Source organism: Staurois parvus, unplaced genomic scaffold, assembly GCF_062004578.1.
Source record: "Staurois parvus isolate SC_StPar_1 unplaced genomic scaffold, SC_StPar_1.0 ptg000417l, whole genome shotgun sequence".
In the NCBI taxonomy this organism is placed as follows: Eukaryota; Metazoa; Chordata; class Amphibia; order Anura; family Ranidae; genus Staurois; species Staurois parvus.
Genome location: NW_028318213.1, coordinates 1,290,001 through 1,309,642, shown reverse-complemented (window position 1 = coordinate 1,309,642; position 19,642 = coordinate 1,290,001). Strand labels below are relative to the sequence as shown.

The following is a 19,642-nucleotide window of genomic DNA, read 5'->3' as shown; positions in this document are numbered from 1 at the left end:
GGAATGGGTAGGGGACAAAGAGTGGCAATCACAAGGGAAGGTGGGACACCCAAACAGAGTGGCCTGATAACATTTTGGTACAATTCTTCCAACACCCGTGTGGCCACTTTTGCCTTTGACTTCTGCTTCATAGCACCTTGTCCGAAACAACCTTGGCAGTGTACTACGTATCAGGATCACTCCAGTAGTATATATATATATGTGTGACGGATGACTATTGGGGAGACAAATGCAGATACTGGGGCTCAGTAGGATGGAATGCGGGGCCTGACTGGGGGTATAAACCGCTAAGTGCCTTAAACCGCAAAGATAAAAATGGGAAGAGCCTAATTGATAGATTGACTATATTTAAAAAAGGCACATGTTCATATGAAAACCCAACAGGGAGAACTATGCCACTCACCCTCACCATAGAGAACCCCAGCCCAGGAGATGAGGGGCTTTACTGGTTGGGATACTGGGGACATGGGGGAGTGATGGGACAATTCCGGATAAGGGATATGTATAGATCAAACCGATGGAAATCTTCCAGAGATACTGCTCCCACCTATAACCCACTTAAGCCAAAGATCAAAACGTTGGCAGAGATGGTGGCCATAGCAAACCCTACATACGAAGATACTATAGCAGTAGAAACCGGCCTCTCAGACACTAATCTGTGGTTAGAATGGATGAGATACAATGCAAACTCGCATAATAAGTCCAACTGCTATGTGTGTGGGCATGCCAGACCACATCTGGGGACGGTGCCACTAACCCTACCAGATTCCATAGAGGAGTGTGTCTTAAGCCTGTATACTAACGTCTCTACGAACCAGTCTTTATGTGAGGACTGGAAGAAGCGTTACCCCTTAATCCAAGGAGACAAAAAGGCCCCAAATGGTTTAACTATATATCCCGGTAATTATACCTGCTATGCCAACTATGAGGGAGGAGGAAGGTTTCTGGGAAACTTCACAAAGGGATTCTGTGCTGCTTATAGTACAGCCCAGTCAGATCTCACCCAGAACCAGGTCATGTCATTGGGGGATATATTCTGGATCTGTGGTGATCAGAAGATTAGGACCCGACTGATAGGGAAATGGAGAGGGGAATGTACCCTTGCCAATGCCATAATGCCATTGCACATCCTCTCAGATCCATTACTTAAGGGGCCGCCTAACCCCCCCCATGCAACCAAGCACAAACGAAGTGCCCCACAAGGGAGTTTTGACCCCCATGTCTATATAGATGCGATAGGAGTCCCAAGGGGGGTACCCGATGAATTCAAGGCCAGAGACCAGGTGGCCGCGGGATTTGAATCCCTATTCCTCTTCATCACTGAGAACAAGAATGTAGATTGGATAAACTACATCTACTATAATCAACAATGGTTTGTAAACTACACACGAGATGCCCTAAAGGGGATAGCAGAGCAGTTGGAGGCTACTTCTAACATGGTCTTTCAAAATCGTATGACACTCGATATGTTATTAGCTGAAAAAGGGGGGGTCTGTAAAATGATACCAAAGACCATGACCTGCTGTACGTATATCCCAGATAACACAGGCCCAAATGGGAAGGTGACACTGGCCATCAAGAGGTTGGAGGACCTGTCAAATGAGCTTAAGGAAAACTCTGGTATTACACATCCCTGGGATCAGTGGTTTGGATGGCTGAGTGGCTGGCAGAAAGCCCTCGCCCAAGCAGGGGTGGTTATCCTGGGTATTATCATTCTAATGGCAATAGTCGACTGCTGTGTAATCACTTGCATTAAGAGGCTAATAGGAAAAGCTGTGAACGAGATCTCCCCTACATTCCTGAACTATAACAATGTTGAACTCCCCCGTGAAGAAAGGGAATCCTATACTCCCTTACAGACTATGGCCCCTGATCATCATATTTCAGACTTATAAAAAAAAAGGGAATGCTACAAATTTCCCCCCCCCTAACAGGCAACTATAAGCAGGGAAAGACAGTGCCTGACTGTGGCCTTCTCAGGACGTATCGAGACTCTAGGGATGGATTAGACACTCAGGGGCTCTATATGCATCTTAAAAGAGTTCCAGAGGGAGGGCCACCAGGCAGTTAGGACATCAGAAGATATAGGGACAGTCAGGAATAAAATAGCCATTTTAAGGGGGGATTGTAGTGGATTGTGATTGACAGCCCACGTTTTATTAGATGATCAGTAAAATGACAATTTTATAGTCTTGCTACTGTCTGTATCTTGCTCTTTAAATTCCTTACTCTCTTAAGTAAACAATCAGATATAGGTTGACAGAACAATGATGATAATTAAGATGGCGCCTTCATCCGGAGTCTCACCCTTGGTGACTCATTAGGAGAAAAGTATCTTTTAATGTAAACAACCCCCATAAAAGGGAATGAGTCTCTTTGGGGACAATGATTGGAAGGTATCAACACGGATGGACGAACACGCAGAAACCCAGTGGACTTTTCACCCAATCAATGTATATGCTTTGCCTGCATCATATGCCCTATAAATGATACTGTTAGTTCCTCAATAAAACAGAATTTTAGGAACTTGGCATTACTGCGAAGTGTCAGTGTCTTACTTCCACGTGCACGTATTCTCATATTAATTTGGCTCACTGGTAGATCACGGTAAATGGTCTGTAAGTGACCTAGTCCAGGACAAGAACTATTGATATCTACCAATGGAGATTTCACATAAACTCCTATTGTAACAGTCACCCCCTTGTAGCCAGTAAAACCAGACCACACATGTAATAATGGTTTATATGCAATCTCCTTTACGATTTATAGTTTTGCCTTTGTATTCTGAAGACTCTTTAAGCACAAAATGAAGTCTACTGACCCATTGGACCCCTTTGGAAGGCAGCAGGGAGGGGGACTAGACCCCATAGCCAGGCAGAATGGAGGCAGATTGGACCCCATTGGCAGCCAGCATGGAGGTAGACTCCAGTACAGCTCTGTGATCTCTTTTCCATAGATCTGGATCTCAATATCTGTAGTCCATCATTTGCTCTGGATGTACTAAATTCATAATCACAAAAGAAAAAAAAAATCACAGATCACAGTTCTCAGCAGTCCAATAATAAATAAGTCTGAAATGCGATCTGATCATGTTGCATTTTTTTCTTGAACATCCTTCCATAAAGATTTTAATTTGGTATAGCTGTCTTAGTTAAGTCCTTTGGATCAGCTTTCTTGACTTCCTGAAATTATACTTTTTTAGTGTGAGCACAAATTATTATTATTATACAGGATTTATATAGCGCCAGCAGTTTGCTCAGCGCTTTACAATATAACGGGAGACAATACAGCAACAATACAGTTCAATGCAAGAGGGATAGGAGGCCCTGGTATCCAAAGATACTCAGTCAAAGTTCTTCTTTTTGAACCTTTAAATATTCACACTGCTCAACCATCCAACAGCAGCAAATGTTAGCCTTGTCTTTCCATCACATTTACTGAATTTTATCGATAAGCCTTAATTTCACATCCTCCTGTGTCTGGTGCCATGGGCTTCCTTCATTACTTTTATCATTTCAGTCCTTTCTTCAACTTTACCAATCTTGTCCATCAACTTCTCCATAAAGCTCAAAATTTTTAGTAGCTATTCAACAGTACACCACCACCAAATAAAAAAAAACGTATCCCACAATGTTCTAAGACTGGAATATTCCATAGAAAGGATTGAGGCACAAAATTTAGAATAACAATGGTGTCTACTTTGAATAGCCAACACCTGATAGTCAATAGACAGAGGGGACATGATGAACAATGGTGATGGGATCCTGTATGTACAGTAAGCATGGAATGAACAATAGTACAGGTGGACCCCCCCAGGAAGACAATAGGAACAGTAAACATTGGCAGTGTTATGCTAATAACTACCACAACCCATTCAACAGCCAATGTTAGGGGGGCAGTACACCTCAAAAGTCATCCTCAACTTATAGTAATGTATTCTAGATGTAACAGATATTAAAAACACAATCCAACAAATACGTATCTGCTAAACTGACCACACATACACAGCTCCATACCCTAGAACGTTTTTTAGCCTTGCACAGAAAGACCAAAACTCATCTATTTAAAATAATTGGAAGTAATGAATTCATTTCCACTTTCCCAGCAATGAGAATGCTTAAAACATTAAAATCATCTCCATAAGTTTCTTTTAGTTTCACTTTCCTGCAAAATGCAATGGGGTTGATTTAGTAAAACTGGAGAGTGCAAAATCTGGTGCATCCCTGCATAGAAACCAATCAGCTTCCAGGTTTTTTTGTCAAAGCTTAACTGAACGAGCTGAAGTTAGAAGCTGATTGGCTGCCATGCAAAGTTGCACCAGATTTTTCACTTTCCAGTTTTAATAAATCAACCCCAATGCATTTAGGTGACACAAAATTTAAATAATGAAAAAACTGTTAATGCTTTTATTAAAAAAAAGTCAAGCTTTTTTGCCTTATAAAAAAAAAACCATACTGAGAAAAAAATAAGTAAAAACTTTAACAAAAAAAAACAATCTTTCTTTTCCTTCTTAATAAAAATATGTCACCAACAAAAACACAAACCCAAGAAACTGAAGTAAGTTGAGCACATTTTAACCAAATCAAATTAAACACAAAAATTCCCTCTACTGGTATCCTCCCCATTAAATTGAACTGTGTTTAATGGTTATTCCAATATATTTATGGGAGATCTAAATATTGAAAAACAATTCTGTGGTGTATCCTCCCTGTTTGTTTTGGAGGTCTTCTAATACCCACTATGTTGCACTGAAACCCTCAGTTGAGTGTTCTGACAAGTGGTCACAAATTAAGTTACCCAATCAATATACTTTACTAAATTATACCACTAGAGATAATAGATCCCAGAGAGTTCATTGTCTCAGCAACCTTTCAGCACATTTTTTTGGAGAAAGAATTACAGGGTCTCCAATGGTCAAGTTATGCATTCCTGGAAGGCTGGACACCCTTATTGCATATCTAACCAAGAGGATCCTTTGAAATGGATATCTGGAAAACAAAGATTTGGATCCCATTGTCTAGATAACTACCCAGGCACTGGATAGTCTCCACCTATTGTCACACTTTCAGGCATACAGTATCACCTGTAATTAATAATAGAATATCAAACAATTCCCATCTTTCTTCAGAACTTGGACAGATAAGAAAACATATTACACAACCACATCCATCAAACTCTAAATAAAATATATTTCTTGTTATAAGATTATTTACATCTGTCAATGGAGATGTCACATAAACGTAGATTGTAACTCATGGGCACCATTATGTGTAATTCCACTTTAAGCTGAAAATTGTCATATACAAATCTAAATGATTTACATTTTGTAGAAAGAGTGTCTATGCCATCCATTCTCAAATTTTTCAACAAGGAGGAACCTTTGACATAACTTCCAAGTCTCAGAGAACCTCTGCTAATAATAGATAGAGCTTCAGCTCCGTGTACATCAGTGTGATGGTCAGTGGGAAGAATGTTCCTTACATTTGTGGTCAATGGAAGAAAATGCCCCCTACAGATAGCTTGAAAAGATCATTGGTGTTAGGTGGAAGAAATTGCTTCTTTCTCATAAAATTATGTCACCAACAAAAACACAAACCTAAGAAACTAAAGTAAGTTGAGCACATTTTTAAACATATCAAATTAAACCCAAAAATTCCTTCTGATATCCTCCCCATTCAATTGAATTGTTTTTGATGGTTCTTCCAACATATTTATGGGATATCTAAATATCTACAGATCTGGGTTCCTTGCCTCAACACTTGGTTTGTCATTCACCCAGATCATCATGTCAGTATGATATTTTCCATTACTTGATCTACACATGGCTTGTTCTAGGTCACTGACCCACCAAGTAGTGAAGAAATGATGAGGATGTTTGGAGATGAATCTCTAGAAATAAACTCAGATATGGAAGCTCCAATATTTCTATCCTGACAGGTCCTTTTAATCCTGCAAACTAGATTTCTATTGATTACAGTTTATAGTCATTTATTTTTTATTTTTAATCAAGTCATTTTTAAACTAACCCCATTGGTGTACAATGCTGCCAGAAATAAGACCTAATGGTATAAAAGAACAGTAAGAACCTACAGCCATTGTGACAATGAGATTTGTTTCATTTTTTTCATATTTCATTATCTGGTTAATACTCACTCTTGCATTAGTTATTTTAAAATTCTAAGTTCTTCTAAAAATATAAATCTTATAAAATAAAACTAATTTTCCATTTCATTGTTAATATGGTGGAAAGTTTCATTTTAAAATTCAGTAAAGTTTCAACATTCTTGGGTTTCATCATGTTTAATTGTATCACCTATTCTCTAGAAAACCTTTTAATATGCAAATCAGCAACAACAGTCCGGGTTTATTTACACAACATTTCTATTAGAAGTCAGCCAATCAAAAACCTCTCTTCTCTGCCTTTCCCGCCCATCTCCCTTGTATAAAGCGGGCCTCTCCCTCCTCTCATCAGTGACTCTACTTCCAGAGATTCCGGTATACTCATCTACTACAGCCCAGCTGGAGATTTGGTGACGTTGTCCGGAGCTGATCTGCAGAGGAACCCAATACTCAAAGAAAACTGATTTGACTTCATCACAGTGGAATCTTCACCACATTAAGGTAAGGTCACTTTCATCCTTTTCTTTTTATTCTCTCCAGGACACTATGGCCTCCAGTGCTTATTATGTGGAACGTCTTCTGGATAGAAAGGTCTCCTTCTATTCCCGAGGATTAAAGAAGATAGACTTAGAGAAGCACGTCCACATTGTGAAGAAACTTGGAGAAGGTGGATTTGGGAAAGTATTCTTGGCAAACGACAGGAAAACAGGTCAGTGAATAATTCTATCCACCATTTCAATATCCTCTATAAATATTTATGTATATGCATGTAAATACGATCTGCAACACATAGACTTTTTTTTCAAGAGCTCACTGATTTGTAGATGTACTCTAAAAGCAGAAGTAAAGTAGAATTCCCATGTAACACTTTAAAGGAAGAATATCAGGAATATGGAGTGAACCTATATGGCCCAATGATAGAATTTATGACATCTTTATGAAAGGAATACTTCAGGGTGCAAGAGATCTTATTAGAATGATTTTCAAGTAAAATATTCAGAAATTACCGGCTTAAAATGTCCAGTTATTGATCTAAGGTAAATTTTTTTTTTGCACAGGTGGAAGAATGGCATTGAAGGTCACAGAAAAAAACCGAACCACTCAGCGGTCTTTCCTCTGGGAAGTCAGTATTTCGTGTATACTTTCAATCCATCCCAACATCATCAGATGCTATGGCAACGCCTTCACCACCACTGACCACTTTGGATTTATCCAAGAATTGGCACCTTTTGGTGATCTGCTCTCCATGATTATACCAAATGTAAGTACATTAAGATTGAAGTATAGAGAATTATTTTTTCTTTGGTTTGCATAGATTTAAGGAGAGTTACAACTCCTGTCAAGTTATTTTATGTTGTCTGTATCCTTTTGGAAAGATTTCCTTTCACTTCCTTGCCTAGAGATGCAACAGGAAGTGAGAGGAAACTCTCTTAGTTGACATTAGTAGAGGTGTCCATGTTGAAAGATTTTCACTTGCCTTTTGTTCTGACTACTCGTACTTGTTCTGAGCACATACAGACATACTTATGACAAAAGAATCCATCCCTAGTCTAAAACTAAATATGTTGTAGCTATACATATCATTTAATTGTTTCTGGATAAATACTCTATATTTCCAATCTCTGGATAATTAATCTGAAGTTCCCCTTTATTTTTTTAGGTGGGAATTCCAGACGATGCAGTAAAGAGGTGTTCTGTGCAAATTTCAAGTGCCCTTGAATTCATGTCAGAAAAAGGACTGGTGCACATGGATGTGAAGCCAGAGAATGTTTTAGTCTTTGACCGGGACTGCCATTCCATCAAGCTCACAGACTTTGGCCTTGCTAAGGTCAAAGGAACAGTGATTCGAGGCAAGTGTGGCACCGCGTCCTACATGGCTCCAGAAATGTTCCAAATTGACACTTCAGATGGCCTGGTTGTAGGTGGCAGCCTTGATGTGTGGGCGTTTGGAGTAGTCATCTGTTGTCTACTTACAGGAGAGCTTCCATGGGAGGATGCCATTCCGGACGATGAAAAATATCAAGGTTTTGTTGACTGGCAAAACAATGTCAAGAGTGAGAATCCTCCGGAAGCATTGACCAAGGTCGCCTCTGGGATACAAAGGATGATTAGTGATCTTTTGGCCATTGACCATACTAAAAGAAGTCGGACTACGGAAGTGCTGAAATACACAAAGGAAAGCTGGAAAGCAGAAAGCCCAGGTTTAGCCACAAGGCAAAAGGATGAAGATGCCATAGAAATCTATTCGTCTTTGGAATCTGATGAACCCTTGTGTGAGGCCTCCCACCAGAGCAGCAAATCCATTGTGTCAAGTTTCAGCTCCACATCTGGCCAGTTGATCATAGACACTTCTGAATCCCAGTCGGAGATGACTCCAGATCCACCCAAAGATGACATGGAAGAGGCACTAGTGATTTTTGACGATGAATTCTCTTTACACATTGGAGCAGAAATACACATTGAGTAAAGAAGAATTGGTGAGTGATGGCGCATCTGAAAGAACATCACATATGGTCAACTTTCTCAGGTATGTGGCTTTCTTGAGAAAATTAAAGCATCAAAAGATCCTATATGTATTTTGTAGTAGTCAGCTCCACAATTCAAACTTTTAGGGACAAGCCACACTAGCATTTCTGATCTAAGTGTGTAGTCATTATTCTTTGTCCCACCATATTACCACTGTTGAACTGACCACATGCAGTTTGTCATTATAAATTTAATTTTCTTGTTTGCATTTCACAGATAATTTCTATATTTTCTTCTAACAATATTTCTTTAATTTTTTTAGCTGACAAGTCTTGACTATCCCCAATGGATGAACAAGACCCCTGCCTGGTACATGGGAGATGTAACTTGTACATATATAAGTAGTTACTCCTCCTTTGCACCGGGTGGTGCTCTTGATGTGTCTCTGTACAGAAAAAGAAGTCCAGTGAGCTCCTAAATTCCTCTTTGAGCTAACAACACTTTTTCTGTTGCACTGAAATTTCAAGCAAATCTTTCAGCCAGGTTTAGAAATACATGCCTATATGCATACATTAGTAAGTCAACCACTTAGCCATATTTCTTGCATGAATTGGGTTCATCATCTCTTCATCTTTAATCCTCAGCAAACCAGTCAGACTTGTTTAGGACAGTCAGGTACATAGAATCTTTAGAATGAAAGGTCAGCAGTGACTCTGTAATGATCTCATTAGAGGTTCTCTCTCTCACTCCCTTGTTTTTCCTTCTTTCTTTTTACCCTTTTTCCTCTCAAATTTCTATTGTCCTCGCCATCCTCCTTCCACTCCAATTTCCTGCTCTCTCTCTCTTTCCATTTTCTCTTTCTCTTCCCCTCTCTTTACCCCCCTTCACTCTCTCACTTTCCTCCACCCTCTCTCTCTCTCTCTCTTTCCATCCCTTCCAATCTTTCTCCTCCTTTCTTTCACCCATCCTGTCCCCTTTCCTTTCTCTCTTTGCCTTCCCTACCCACCATTCTCGCTTCCTCTCTTTTCCATTCTTTCTTCCTCATTTCTACTCCTTCTCTCTCTCATCCTCCTCCCCTGTTCTCTCTCTCTCTTTTCCAATCTCTACCCTTCTCTCCTCTCCTCTCCTCAGATTTTTATAATCATAGTGGTATTAACCATTAAGAGGGTCCAATTATACTGTTTTCAAATATTACATACTTTCTATACATCAGGTATTTACACAGGGCAAGCGGCTTTCCCCCCCCCCCCCCAACTTTGTGGGGATCCCCTCATTGACTGGCCTCTCATGGTGTGCCCGGATGCTCCCTCCCATTGCCTTTGTGCAGATGCATGTATCTTATGGTATTTTAGTCTTCCAACTGGTCTGATATGTATACAATTGGTAATGATTATAATGTGTGCTCATCACCTTATATCTCTTCATATAGAAGTCTCCTTACAGCTCCTGAAGAAGTGATATTATCACAACACATGTTGAGCTATCGCACTTACTACTATCAGAGTGTCTTCCCTTAACGTTTGCCGAGTTACAGTGTTTCTTACTGTGGGACCTACTAGCAGTACATGTATCTGCATTGATTACACATAGCTGTATGTTACAGGGGTGGTTCACACTCTGTAATCATTTTATAATTGTATGTATCATTGTATGTCTATGTATGCTTAATAAAGAGATATTCTTTTATGGACCATTGTTGTAGTGCCTATAAAGTCCTTAAGGGTCTTTTTCTTCCAATACTATTTTAATAGGACATGGCACTTTGGAGCGATGTTTATGTCCCCACAGTAACCACCCTGTGCTGGGAATTGATTTCCACATCTCAATGCTTTACAGGAACCAATCATCTCCATTTCCCTCTTGCAACTGCTGAAATCAGGCTTCTCTTCTTTTCCCTCTCGCTCTCATTCAGAGACTGCAGGAGGAAAATGTTCATTATGCTGTGCAAAATAAAAAAATAAATAAATTCTGATCCATTTCATCTAATTGTGGCCCTTGATTGGTTATTAAATCACTTACGTTGCCCTTGCTCTTCAAAAGGTTGAGCTCTCCTGATCTACATACTGTACAACATAATAGATTTCACAAAAAAAAAAGATTTGTCCATTGCATTTAAATTTAAAGCGGATTCAACCATCATATTTCATCAAGATTCACTCATCAGCAGTGAAACATATAATCAATTCATGAAAGTTGGAAATACATTCTCATCAAATCCTATAAATCATACTTATAGGAAACCATTACATATCTTTGTGATCAATGAAATAAAACGGTGCTCAGTGCAAAAAAAAGGTAAATTAGTGCAAGGATCCACTTCCAGAAATCCAACCAATAAAGACTGTGATAACTCAGCTGGTATTAGAGTTCCCACCACAGGGATTTGTCATGATTCATGTATAAGTATCATTTATATGATTTATAACAAATGTATTTGTCATTTTCATGAACTGATTATATGTGTCACTGGATTCACTGAAATTCTAAATGGATAACACAACACATTTGATCTGATAATAGTTGGGTTGTTGATGTTTATGGCAACTCTTGCAATGGTTGCTAATGTAAGCAGTTGTGTCCCTTCCAATACTAAGATTATCATGCAAATTTGGCATTCCTGAGGGCCACAGTTGGACACCCCTAGTCCCAACAATGGAGGGTGGCTTCCATAAACATGTCCATTGTGATGGGAACAGTATCATCAGTCACACCTCAGCCAGGTGTTCTACCTCCTCTTTACCATATCAATTCACAAGTCCATCACCATTATTATGGTCAGTTCTGTCCTGGGGGTAAAAGTTCTCTCTATATTTTGCAACTACATTTTGCTATGAAGCAAAACCAAAGTGTATTTTAGTGAATATCACAATCTCTGTTGTATTGTTACATTTACCTAAATTGTTACATTATTTGTTTTATATTTTTCACTACATTTCAGATTTTAGGTGCTTCTTTTAGTGACCATCTCCATGCAGTAGGCCTCCTTGATGAACAACAGCTGACATGAGGGGGAAGCTACACAGCAAGTGTATTGATTGTATTCAGTCTGTTCAGACAGGTAGAACAATAATGAGAAGAGGTGAATTACAACAAATATGATAAGATGGAATCAGATTCTCCTTATAATGAGCCAATATGACTACCTTCCTGCACCCCGGTCTATTGTTATGTCATACAGTATCACCTGTAATTAATAGAATATCGCCCCTTGGCAGCTTACATTTAAATCAAACAATTCCCTTCTATATTCAGAACCCAGACATACAATATAAGACATATTACACAACCACATTGATCAAACTCTAGCTTTGGGGGGACTAGACCCCATAGGCAGGCAGCAGGGAGGGGGACTAGACCCCATAGTCAGGCAGAATGGAGGCAGATTGGACCCCATTGGCAGGCAGCATGGAGGTAGACTCCAGTACAGCTCTGTGATCTCTCTTCCATAGATCTGGATCTCAATATCTGTAGTCCATCATTTGCTCTGGATGTAATAAGTTCATAATCACAAAAGAAAAAAAAAATCACAGATCACAGTTCTCGGTAGTCCAATAATAAATATGTCTGAAATGCCGATCTGATCATGTTGCACTTTTTTCTGGAACATCCTTCCATAATGATTTTAATTTGGTAAAGCTGACTTAGTAAAGTCCTTTGGATCAGCTTTCTTGACTTCCTGAAATTATACTTTATTAGTGTGAGCACAAATTATTATTATTATACAGGATTTATGGCGCCAACAGTTTGCTCAGCGCTTTACAATATAACGGGAGAAAATACAGCAACAATACAGTTCAATACAAGAGGGATAGGAGGCCTGGGTATCCAAAATATACTCCTTCAAAGTTCCTCTTTTTGAACCTTTAAATGTTCACATTGCTCAACCATCCAACAGCAGCAAATGTTAGCCTTGTCTTTCCATCACATTTACTGAATTTTATCGATAAGCCTTAATTTCACATCCTCCTGTGTCTGGTGCCATGGGCTTCCTTCATTACTTTTATCATTTCAGTCCTTTCTTCAACTTTACCAATCTTGTCCATCAACTTCTCCATAAAGTGCAAAATTTTTAGTAGCTATTCAACGGTACACCACCACCAAATAAAAAAAAACGTATCCCACAATGTTCTAAGACTGGAATATTCCATACACAGGATTGAGGCACAAAATTTAGAATAACAATGGTGTCTACTTTGAATAGCCAACACCTGATAGTCAATAGACAGAGGGGACATGATGAACAATGGTGATGGGATCCTGTATGTACAGTAAGCATGGAATGAACAATAGTACAGGTGGACCCCCCAGGAAGACAATAGGAACAGTAAACATTGGCAGTGTTATGCTAATAACTACCATAACCAATTCAACAGCCAATGTTAGGGGGGCAGTACACCTCAAAAGTCAACCTCAACTTATAGTAATGTATTCTAGATGTAACAGATATTAAAAACACAATCCAACAAATACGTATCTGATAAACTGACCCCAATGCATTTAGGTGACACAAAATTTAAATGAAAAACTGTTAAGGCTTTTATTTTAAAAAAAAAAAAGTCCAGCTTTTTTGCCTTATAAAATAAAAATATCATAGTGAGAAAAAATAAGTAAAAGCTTTAACAAAAAAAACAATCTTTCTGTTCCTTCTTAATAAAAATATGTCACCAACAAAAACACAAACCCAAGAAACTGAAGTAAGTTGAGCACATTTTAAACAAATCAAATTAAACCCAAAAATTTCCTCTACTGGTATCCTGCCCATTAAATTGAACTGTGTTTAATGGTTCTTCCAATATATTTATGGGAGATCTAAATATTGAAATACAATTCTGTGGTGTATCCTCCCTGTTTGTTTTGGAGGTCTTCTAATACCCACTATGTTGCACTGAAAACCTCAGTTGAGGGTTCTGACAAGTGGTCACAAATTAAGTTACCCAATCAATATACTTTACTAAATTATACCACTAGAGATAATAGATCTCAGAGAGTTCATTTTCTTATAGTCACGAGATGCAGGAAACAAAAATTGCTTGATTCACCCACCAACAGCAGTCAGTGTTGACGGGGGAATCCTTCCCATGAAGCTATTGTGTTCCCCTGGTGGAGATAGGTGGCATGGGGAGTCTATATTAGCTGCTAGCAATAATCACATAGAAAACCCAACAGGTTGGTTGTACTCAATTTAATCGATCAATCAACTTAGGTACATTCACCCTGCCTATACATAGGTTAAATCTTGGCAGGTCCCTGCTGAACCGTCCAAGATTTGAACCTTCTTTAGTTATAAAGCTTTCCATACTAGATATGGCAGCCATTTCTAGCAGATGGTGCCAACAGTTTCCAAGTAATTACCTTAAAACTTTTCAGAGTTCTGCTAACAAGTTGAGAAAATAAGTGATAGAAAAATAAATGACACAAAGAAAACTAAATTTTTTTTATTTTTTTAAGCCATTAGTCTGAGACTACAATATTCAGTACACCCAAGGTGTTGGAGCACAGAAATTTACCAGAACAATAAGATCTACCCTGAATGGTTTCAGCCTACACCCAACAGACAATACACAGAGGAGGAACTGAAGGCAATGGGGATGGGATTTGGTAATTACAGTAAACAAACAATAATAGAGGTGAACACCCAGACACTCAGCAGAAACAATTGACAATGACAATGGCTACCATTTCCACCAACAACAATGTTTTGTAGTGTATATCAAAAGAACCTAAAATACTCCATACTCTGGTCCACTGACCACACACAGCTTTATACACTAGAAAGTTTTTACAATGCACAGAAAAAAAAATAAAACTAATTTATCTGCAACATCTGTATTCACTTTATTCATTTTCTTCAAAGTTCCACTTTTCCAAAAATGAGGATGCTAAAATGTGAACATTACCAAACATCCTCCCTGCTACATTTAGCTTTAATTTCATACAAATACAATGCATTTCAATAAAACAAATCACAATAAACTAAAACAAGTTTTAAAAAAATAAAAATCTTTCAATTCATGATTTTTTTATCTTAATAAAATAAACCAAAAAAAACAAAATCAAACAAAATAATATTTCCTCTCCAGTTTACTATTATCCCTATTAAATTGACCGGCTTCAGTTGGTTCTTCCAATATCCTTTTCCTGAATATGGCAATCCTGCAATCTAGTAATATAGAAGGTAATTATCAAGCATGTTCTACTATCCAACCTAATGCAGAGTAGCTGCTTATTTCCTGCATTTCCTCCACATTTGGTCTATGATTCCCTATGCCTTGCTCAATAAAGTACTGGAAGTATGGGACACACTGGTGAGGCCACCTCCTTACCTTTACTATGGCACCCCAAAAACACTTCATTACCCTTAGGAGAGAAGAAAATCTGGATTTTACCAACATCAGGGGGTTTATTAACCTTTTCAGTTAAAATAATATAGCTCCCAATGTGATCTGGACTTGTCACAATGGAGTACTCTCTACTTTCGGTTTTGTGACCTCAAAGTGAACATTTAAAGTAAAGTAGATTGTGGAGACAAAATACAACAAATACAAACCAAACATGACAATAAAGACATACATTTCACCATCTCAGGGAAAGTTCCTTCATCTCCCCAATGAACATATATGTGTATGAGCGCAGTGCGGAGTCTGAGCAGTTCCACATTACTAAAAATGACTAGTGATGAAGCCCCATAGCAGAAAAATGTATTTTGGCCCCTCAAACTTTTTATGTAAATACTCTGCTTGTAAAAGATTAGTATATATCGTAAGAATCTGCAGAAGATTTTTGAAGCTTTTAGTGATGGAACATCTTTGTTAAAACCTTTAAAGAATAACTTTACTTTCAGGGTCCAATCACAGCTCAGCATTCCAGCCTTTGTCAGTTCATATATATTGCCCACTTTATAGTCTCAGGTGGGCGGAGTTCTATGTTGATTTTAGATTGTATATTTATGATTTATATATGGATGCATGTTTATATTTCATTTATTTAGACAGATATTTTATACATAAACTTTCCATGGTTAAATTGGGTCAATGTGATATTTTGCATTCTTGTAATTTTATGTTGAGCGATTTAATAAAAATATATTATTAAAAGAAAATTAAGACATTTTATACATTAGCTCTTTAAATCTTAGGATCTAGAAACGGTTTCCTTGGTAATTAAATCAATCAAAATTAGTAATTTTCCCGCCCTCATCACACTGGCACAGCATAAACAATCCCCATTCATATGGACCTACCTGCTCCACCCTTCAGGAGCCCATTCCAAAGTCACCAATCATATGTTAATGAGCAGCTCCTCTCTGTTGGCCAATCAGAATCTCCCATCAATTAACAAATTCCATTTTCTCCTCACATATATACCAGACCTCCACTCCTTACTTTCAGTGACTCTCATTTTGCTTGTAGCAAAAAGTGATTTATATTCTACATTGCTTCCCGCCAGAATTGCTTTTCAGAAGACCACATAGATTTCCTCCGTGAAGACCGACTTGGAGACCATCTATACCTTCATTTTCCAAAGTAAGTCATAGAACTTCATAGTTTTATAATCCTCAGTTTTATCCTTAGCTAGCATTTTTCTCTACTATTAAGAGATGTACTTAGCAGAAATTTAAATAGTAAAAATGTAGAATGTTCTCTATTTTTTTCACTTACCTGTTATTTATTGTCAGACAAATAGGCCTTTTATTTTAGAGATTGATATATTGATTAAATATCCACATGATATTGTGATCATTTATTTTTAAAATATATTCATCATTAAGCTTTACAATCAGATATTCATTCTTCATGTACACTTGAAATAGTAAAAAAAACAATTACGCCTCAGGTTGTCTGTTAGATGGTAGATTAGCAGTTGCTTGTTAAACACAATTCAAAATCAAGTTTTCTTACTGAGTTCAAAATTTTGCCATTCCTGTAATTTTTCCATTCCTGTCTGACTTTTTCATACATGCAAGTGTTTTCCTAATTTTCTTTGTCATCATATTTTACAATGACAGCCTAACAATACCGATTTCTTAGCAGAAGGTTAAATTGCCCTACAAAAGGGATTCAATGATTGTCTTTGGTTAGAGATCCATAGATTGATGGAATATCCACATTATCCTGCAATATGTAATTTCTACAATCTACCCAACCTCATGCATTACATTCAGATGTTCTTTCTTCATGTATCCTTGAAATAAAATGAAACCCTTCCATCCGAGGTTGTCTGATAGGTTGTAGATTAGTAGTTGTGTGTTAAACAACAATTCACCATCAAAAGTTTTTTTTCACCATTCCTGTCTGTCTTTTTGTACATGCAACTTTGTTTCCCCCCTAATTTTCTTTGTTTTTCCAAATTTTCCAATAAGAACCTGTTTTAGCAGTAAGTTAAATAGACAAACGTTTTTATGTTCCCTCAATTAGATTTTTTTCTCTTTTATTTAATTTACCTGTTATTGCCCTACAAGTATGAATAAATTATTTTCTTTTGTTTAGAGGTCTGTGTATTCATTGAATATTTTTTTAGAATATAACCAACCTCATACATACATTGAGATTTTCTTTCTTCATGTATCCTAGAAGTAAAATTATACAGGTCTTCTTAGGTCATCCTAGATTGTCTGTTAGGTAATTTTCAGTTTGGTTTGAAATCACAATCCAGCAAAAACATTTTTTTTATAATAATCAGGTTCCAAATTCCACTATTCCCATTTGTCATATTTAGTAGATGTGGGGTTCTATTTTCTCTTCCACTATATTGTTACAATGACATGCTTACATAACATTGACTAGAATGTTGGCAACTCTGACCAGCAACTCAATACAAGGGCTGTAGCTAGAGGCCAACTCCAGCCAATCCCATTTATTTGCCTGATTTATGAATGAGTTATAACTTCTGTCAGGTTTTTATTACCACCTGGGTCCTTATTGGGAAGATCCACTAGTGACCCAATACTGGGACACACATGGCAATAAACACCTGACAAAGATATGAGTCTGAGGGCTCCAACTATCTTGTGCTATGACATGCTCAGATCATTTGTTGTAGTTTGCGCTTCATATTTAAATATACTGTGTGTGTGTATATATATATTTATTTATTTTTTCTGTTTATCTTCATGCCTTGCTAGTCTGGCTAGAGTATTCTATGGCAATCTTTTTCAACCAGGGTGCCCAGGTGCCCTGGGGTGCCTTCTTGAGTTCTTCAGCGATGCCTTGGTAGAATTGCCCCAAAAACTGTAAACAAGACAGTAAGTGGATCAGTCCTGCCTTTTTGTTACACAAACCAAATGTTTGTATTGTGCAGCATTACAACCTTGGGTTCTGTGGGGTCCAGCCGCTGACATCCTAACAACGGATGATGTAATTGGTTGAAAAGGAGGACATCAGTCACCTGAATCCTTTGTTTGCCTCTCTCCATCAGCACTGGGGTCACTTTAGCTGAGTGAGGGAGAATGTTGGGGTACATGTTGGTAGCAATGTGCAAAGGTGCAATAGCTATGAAATACAAACCACTTCTAATGTTGGGGGTCCTACTTGTGTGGATGTTGCTGCGTTACGTAAAACTATTTGTTTCGTTCTTACATTTTAGCATGGGGTGCCTCAAGATTGTGTGGAATTTTAAAGGGCACGTTGACTAAGAAAAGGTTGAGAAACACTCATCTATGGTGTATGCATAGCAAGACCAGTATAGGTCCATGATGAGGGACCCCTTGTATTTTTCTGTCACTATATAATGCTAGAATGCAGTTTTTCATTGTCCAGTTATACCTGACTCTGGAATATTTCCTATTGTGAATTGATGTTGGTCACCTTTGGAAATAGCCACCAAATCTTCTGTTTATGTACCTGTTACACTGTTCAACAGGTAAAAAGTTTTGGGCATAAAATTAGCTAATCTTACATAATTTTGGGGTGCTGAAAACGAAAATGACCCTAAAAAATGTTGATTGGCTCTAGTTTCCATGATATATTCACCCATCTAATGACGTAAGCCATTCAAAATTATGATGCAACTTCAGCTGCATATTGCGCAATTGATACTGGTGACCAATAGAAAATTGCATGTATACTGAGATGATGCAATATTAGCCTTTAATTGCATCACTTCACTGCATAAAAGCTGCAGTATCTGTAGCTGATTGTAGTTGGACAGCGTCTTTACATTTCGTTTTATGCTTATATAGGCTACTCAGTAATGCCTCGAACTTGTGTGAATAAAGCAGATAATTTCTGCTATATCTGCGGTGAAATAACTTTTATCTCACAAAAAAGGAGGATAACAGGAATGATTAAGAAAGTCTACAACTTGTAATAGCTTTTACGGTGCATCAACTATGATGAACATCAATGGTCGATTTGTGGTGACCTGAAGGTGATTTCTATCCTACTTGGACTTCAAGGTGGATATACTAAGTACTGCTGCTTCCTCTGTGAGTGGGACAGTCGTGCGAGAGAAATGCACTATGCCAAAAGAGACTGGCCAATACGCCAGTCATTGCAGCCTGGAGAAAAAAATGTTAACTATCCAGCACTTGTAGACAGCAATAAGATCTTATTACCTCCATTACACATCAAGGTGGGATTAATGAAAAACTTTGTTAAGGCAATGGACAAGAATAAAGCAGGTCTCAAGTACCTGATTAGCAAATTTCCAGCACTTAGTGCTGCAAAAATAAATGAAGGAGTCTTTGTTGGGCCACAGATTCGTATACTTATTCATGATGATGAGTTTCTTTCTCTGTTGCGTGGAAAGGAAAAGGCTGCCTGGACAGCATTTGTATCAGTGACATCAAATTTTCTTGGAAACAATAAAACACCAGACTACAAGAAAGTGGTAGAAAAACTCATCCAGACTTACAGAAATCTGGGTTGCAACATGTCTCTAAAAATTCATTTTCTACATTCGCATCTGGATTTTTTCCCACCAAACTGTGGAGCAGTGAGTGATGAACACAGAGAGTGCTTCCATCAAGACATTGCAGCTATGGAAAGATGATATCAAGGTAAATGGAGCCCATCAATGCTTGCTGACTATTGCTGGACAGTTGTAAGAGATAGCCCTT

The 19,642-nt window shown here is 38.0% G+C and overlaps 1 protein-coding gene across 1 annotated transcript; it reads left to right on the top strand.

Moving 5' to 3' along the window:
• Positions 1 to 242: 242 nt before the first annotated feature.
• Positions 243 to 7,196, top strand: LOC149454773 (uncharacterized). The gene is made up of 2 exons (XM_089687094.1): positions 243 to 1,739; positions 7,179 to 7,196. Exons 1-2 carry the CDS (start codon positions 393 to 395, stop codon positions 7,194 to 7,196), a joined length of 1,365 nt encoding a protein of 454 aa, XP_089543220.1. The 5' UTR covers positions 243 to 392.
• The last annotated feature ends 12,446 nt before the right edge of the window (positions 7,197 to 19,642 follow it).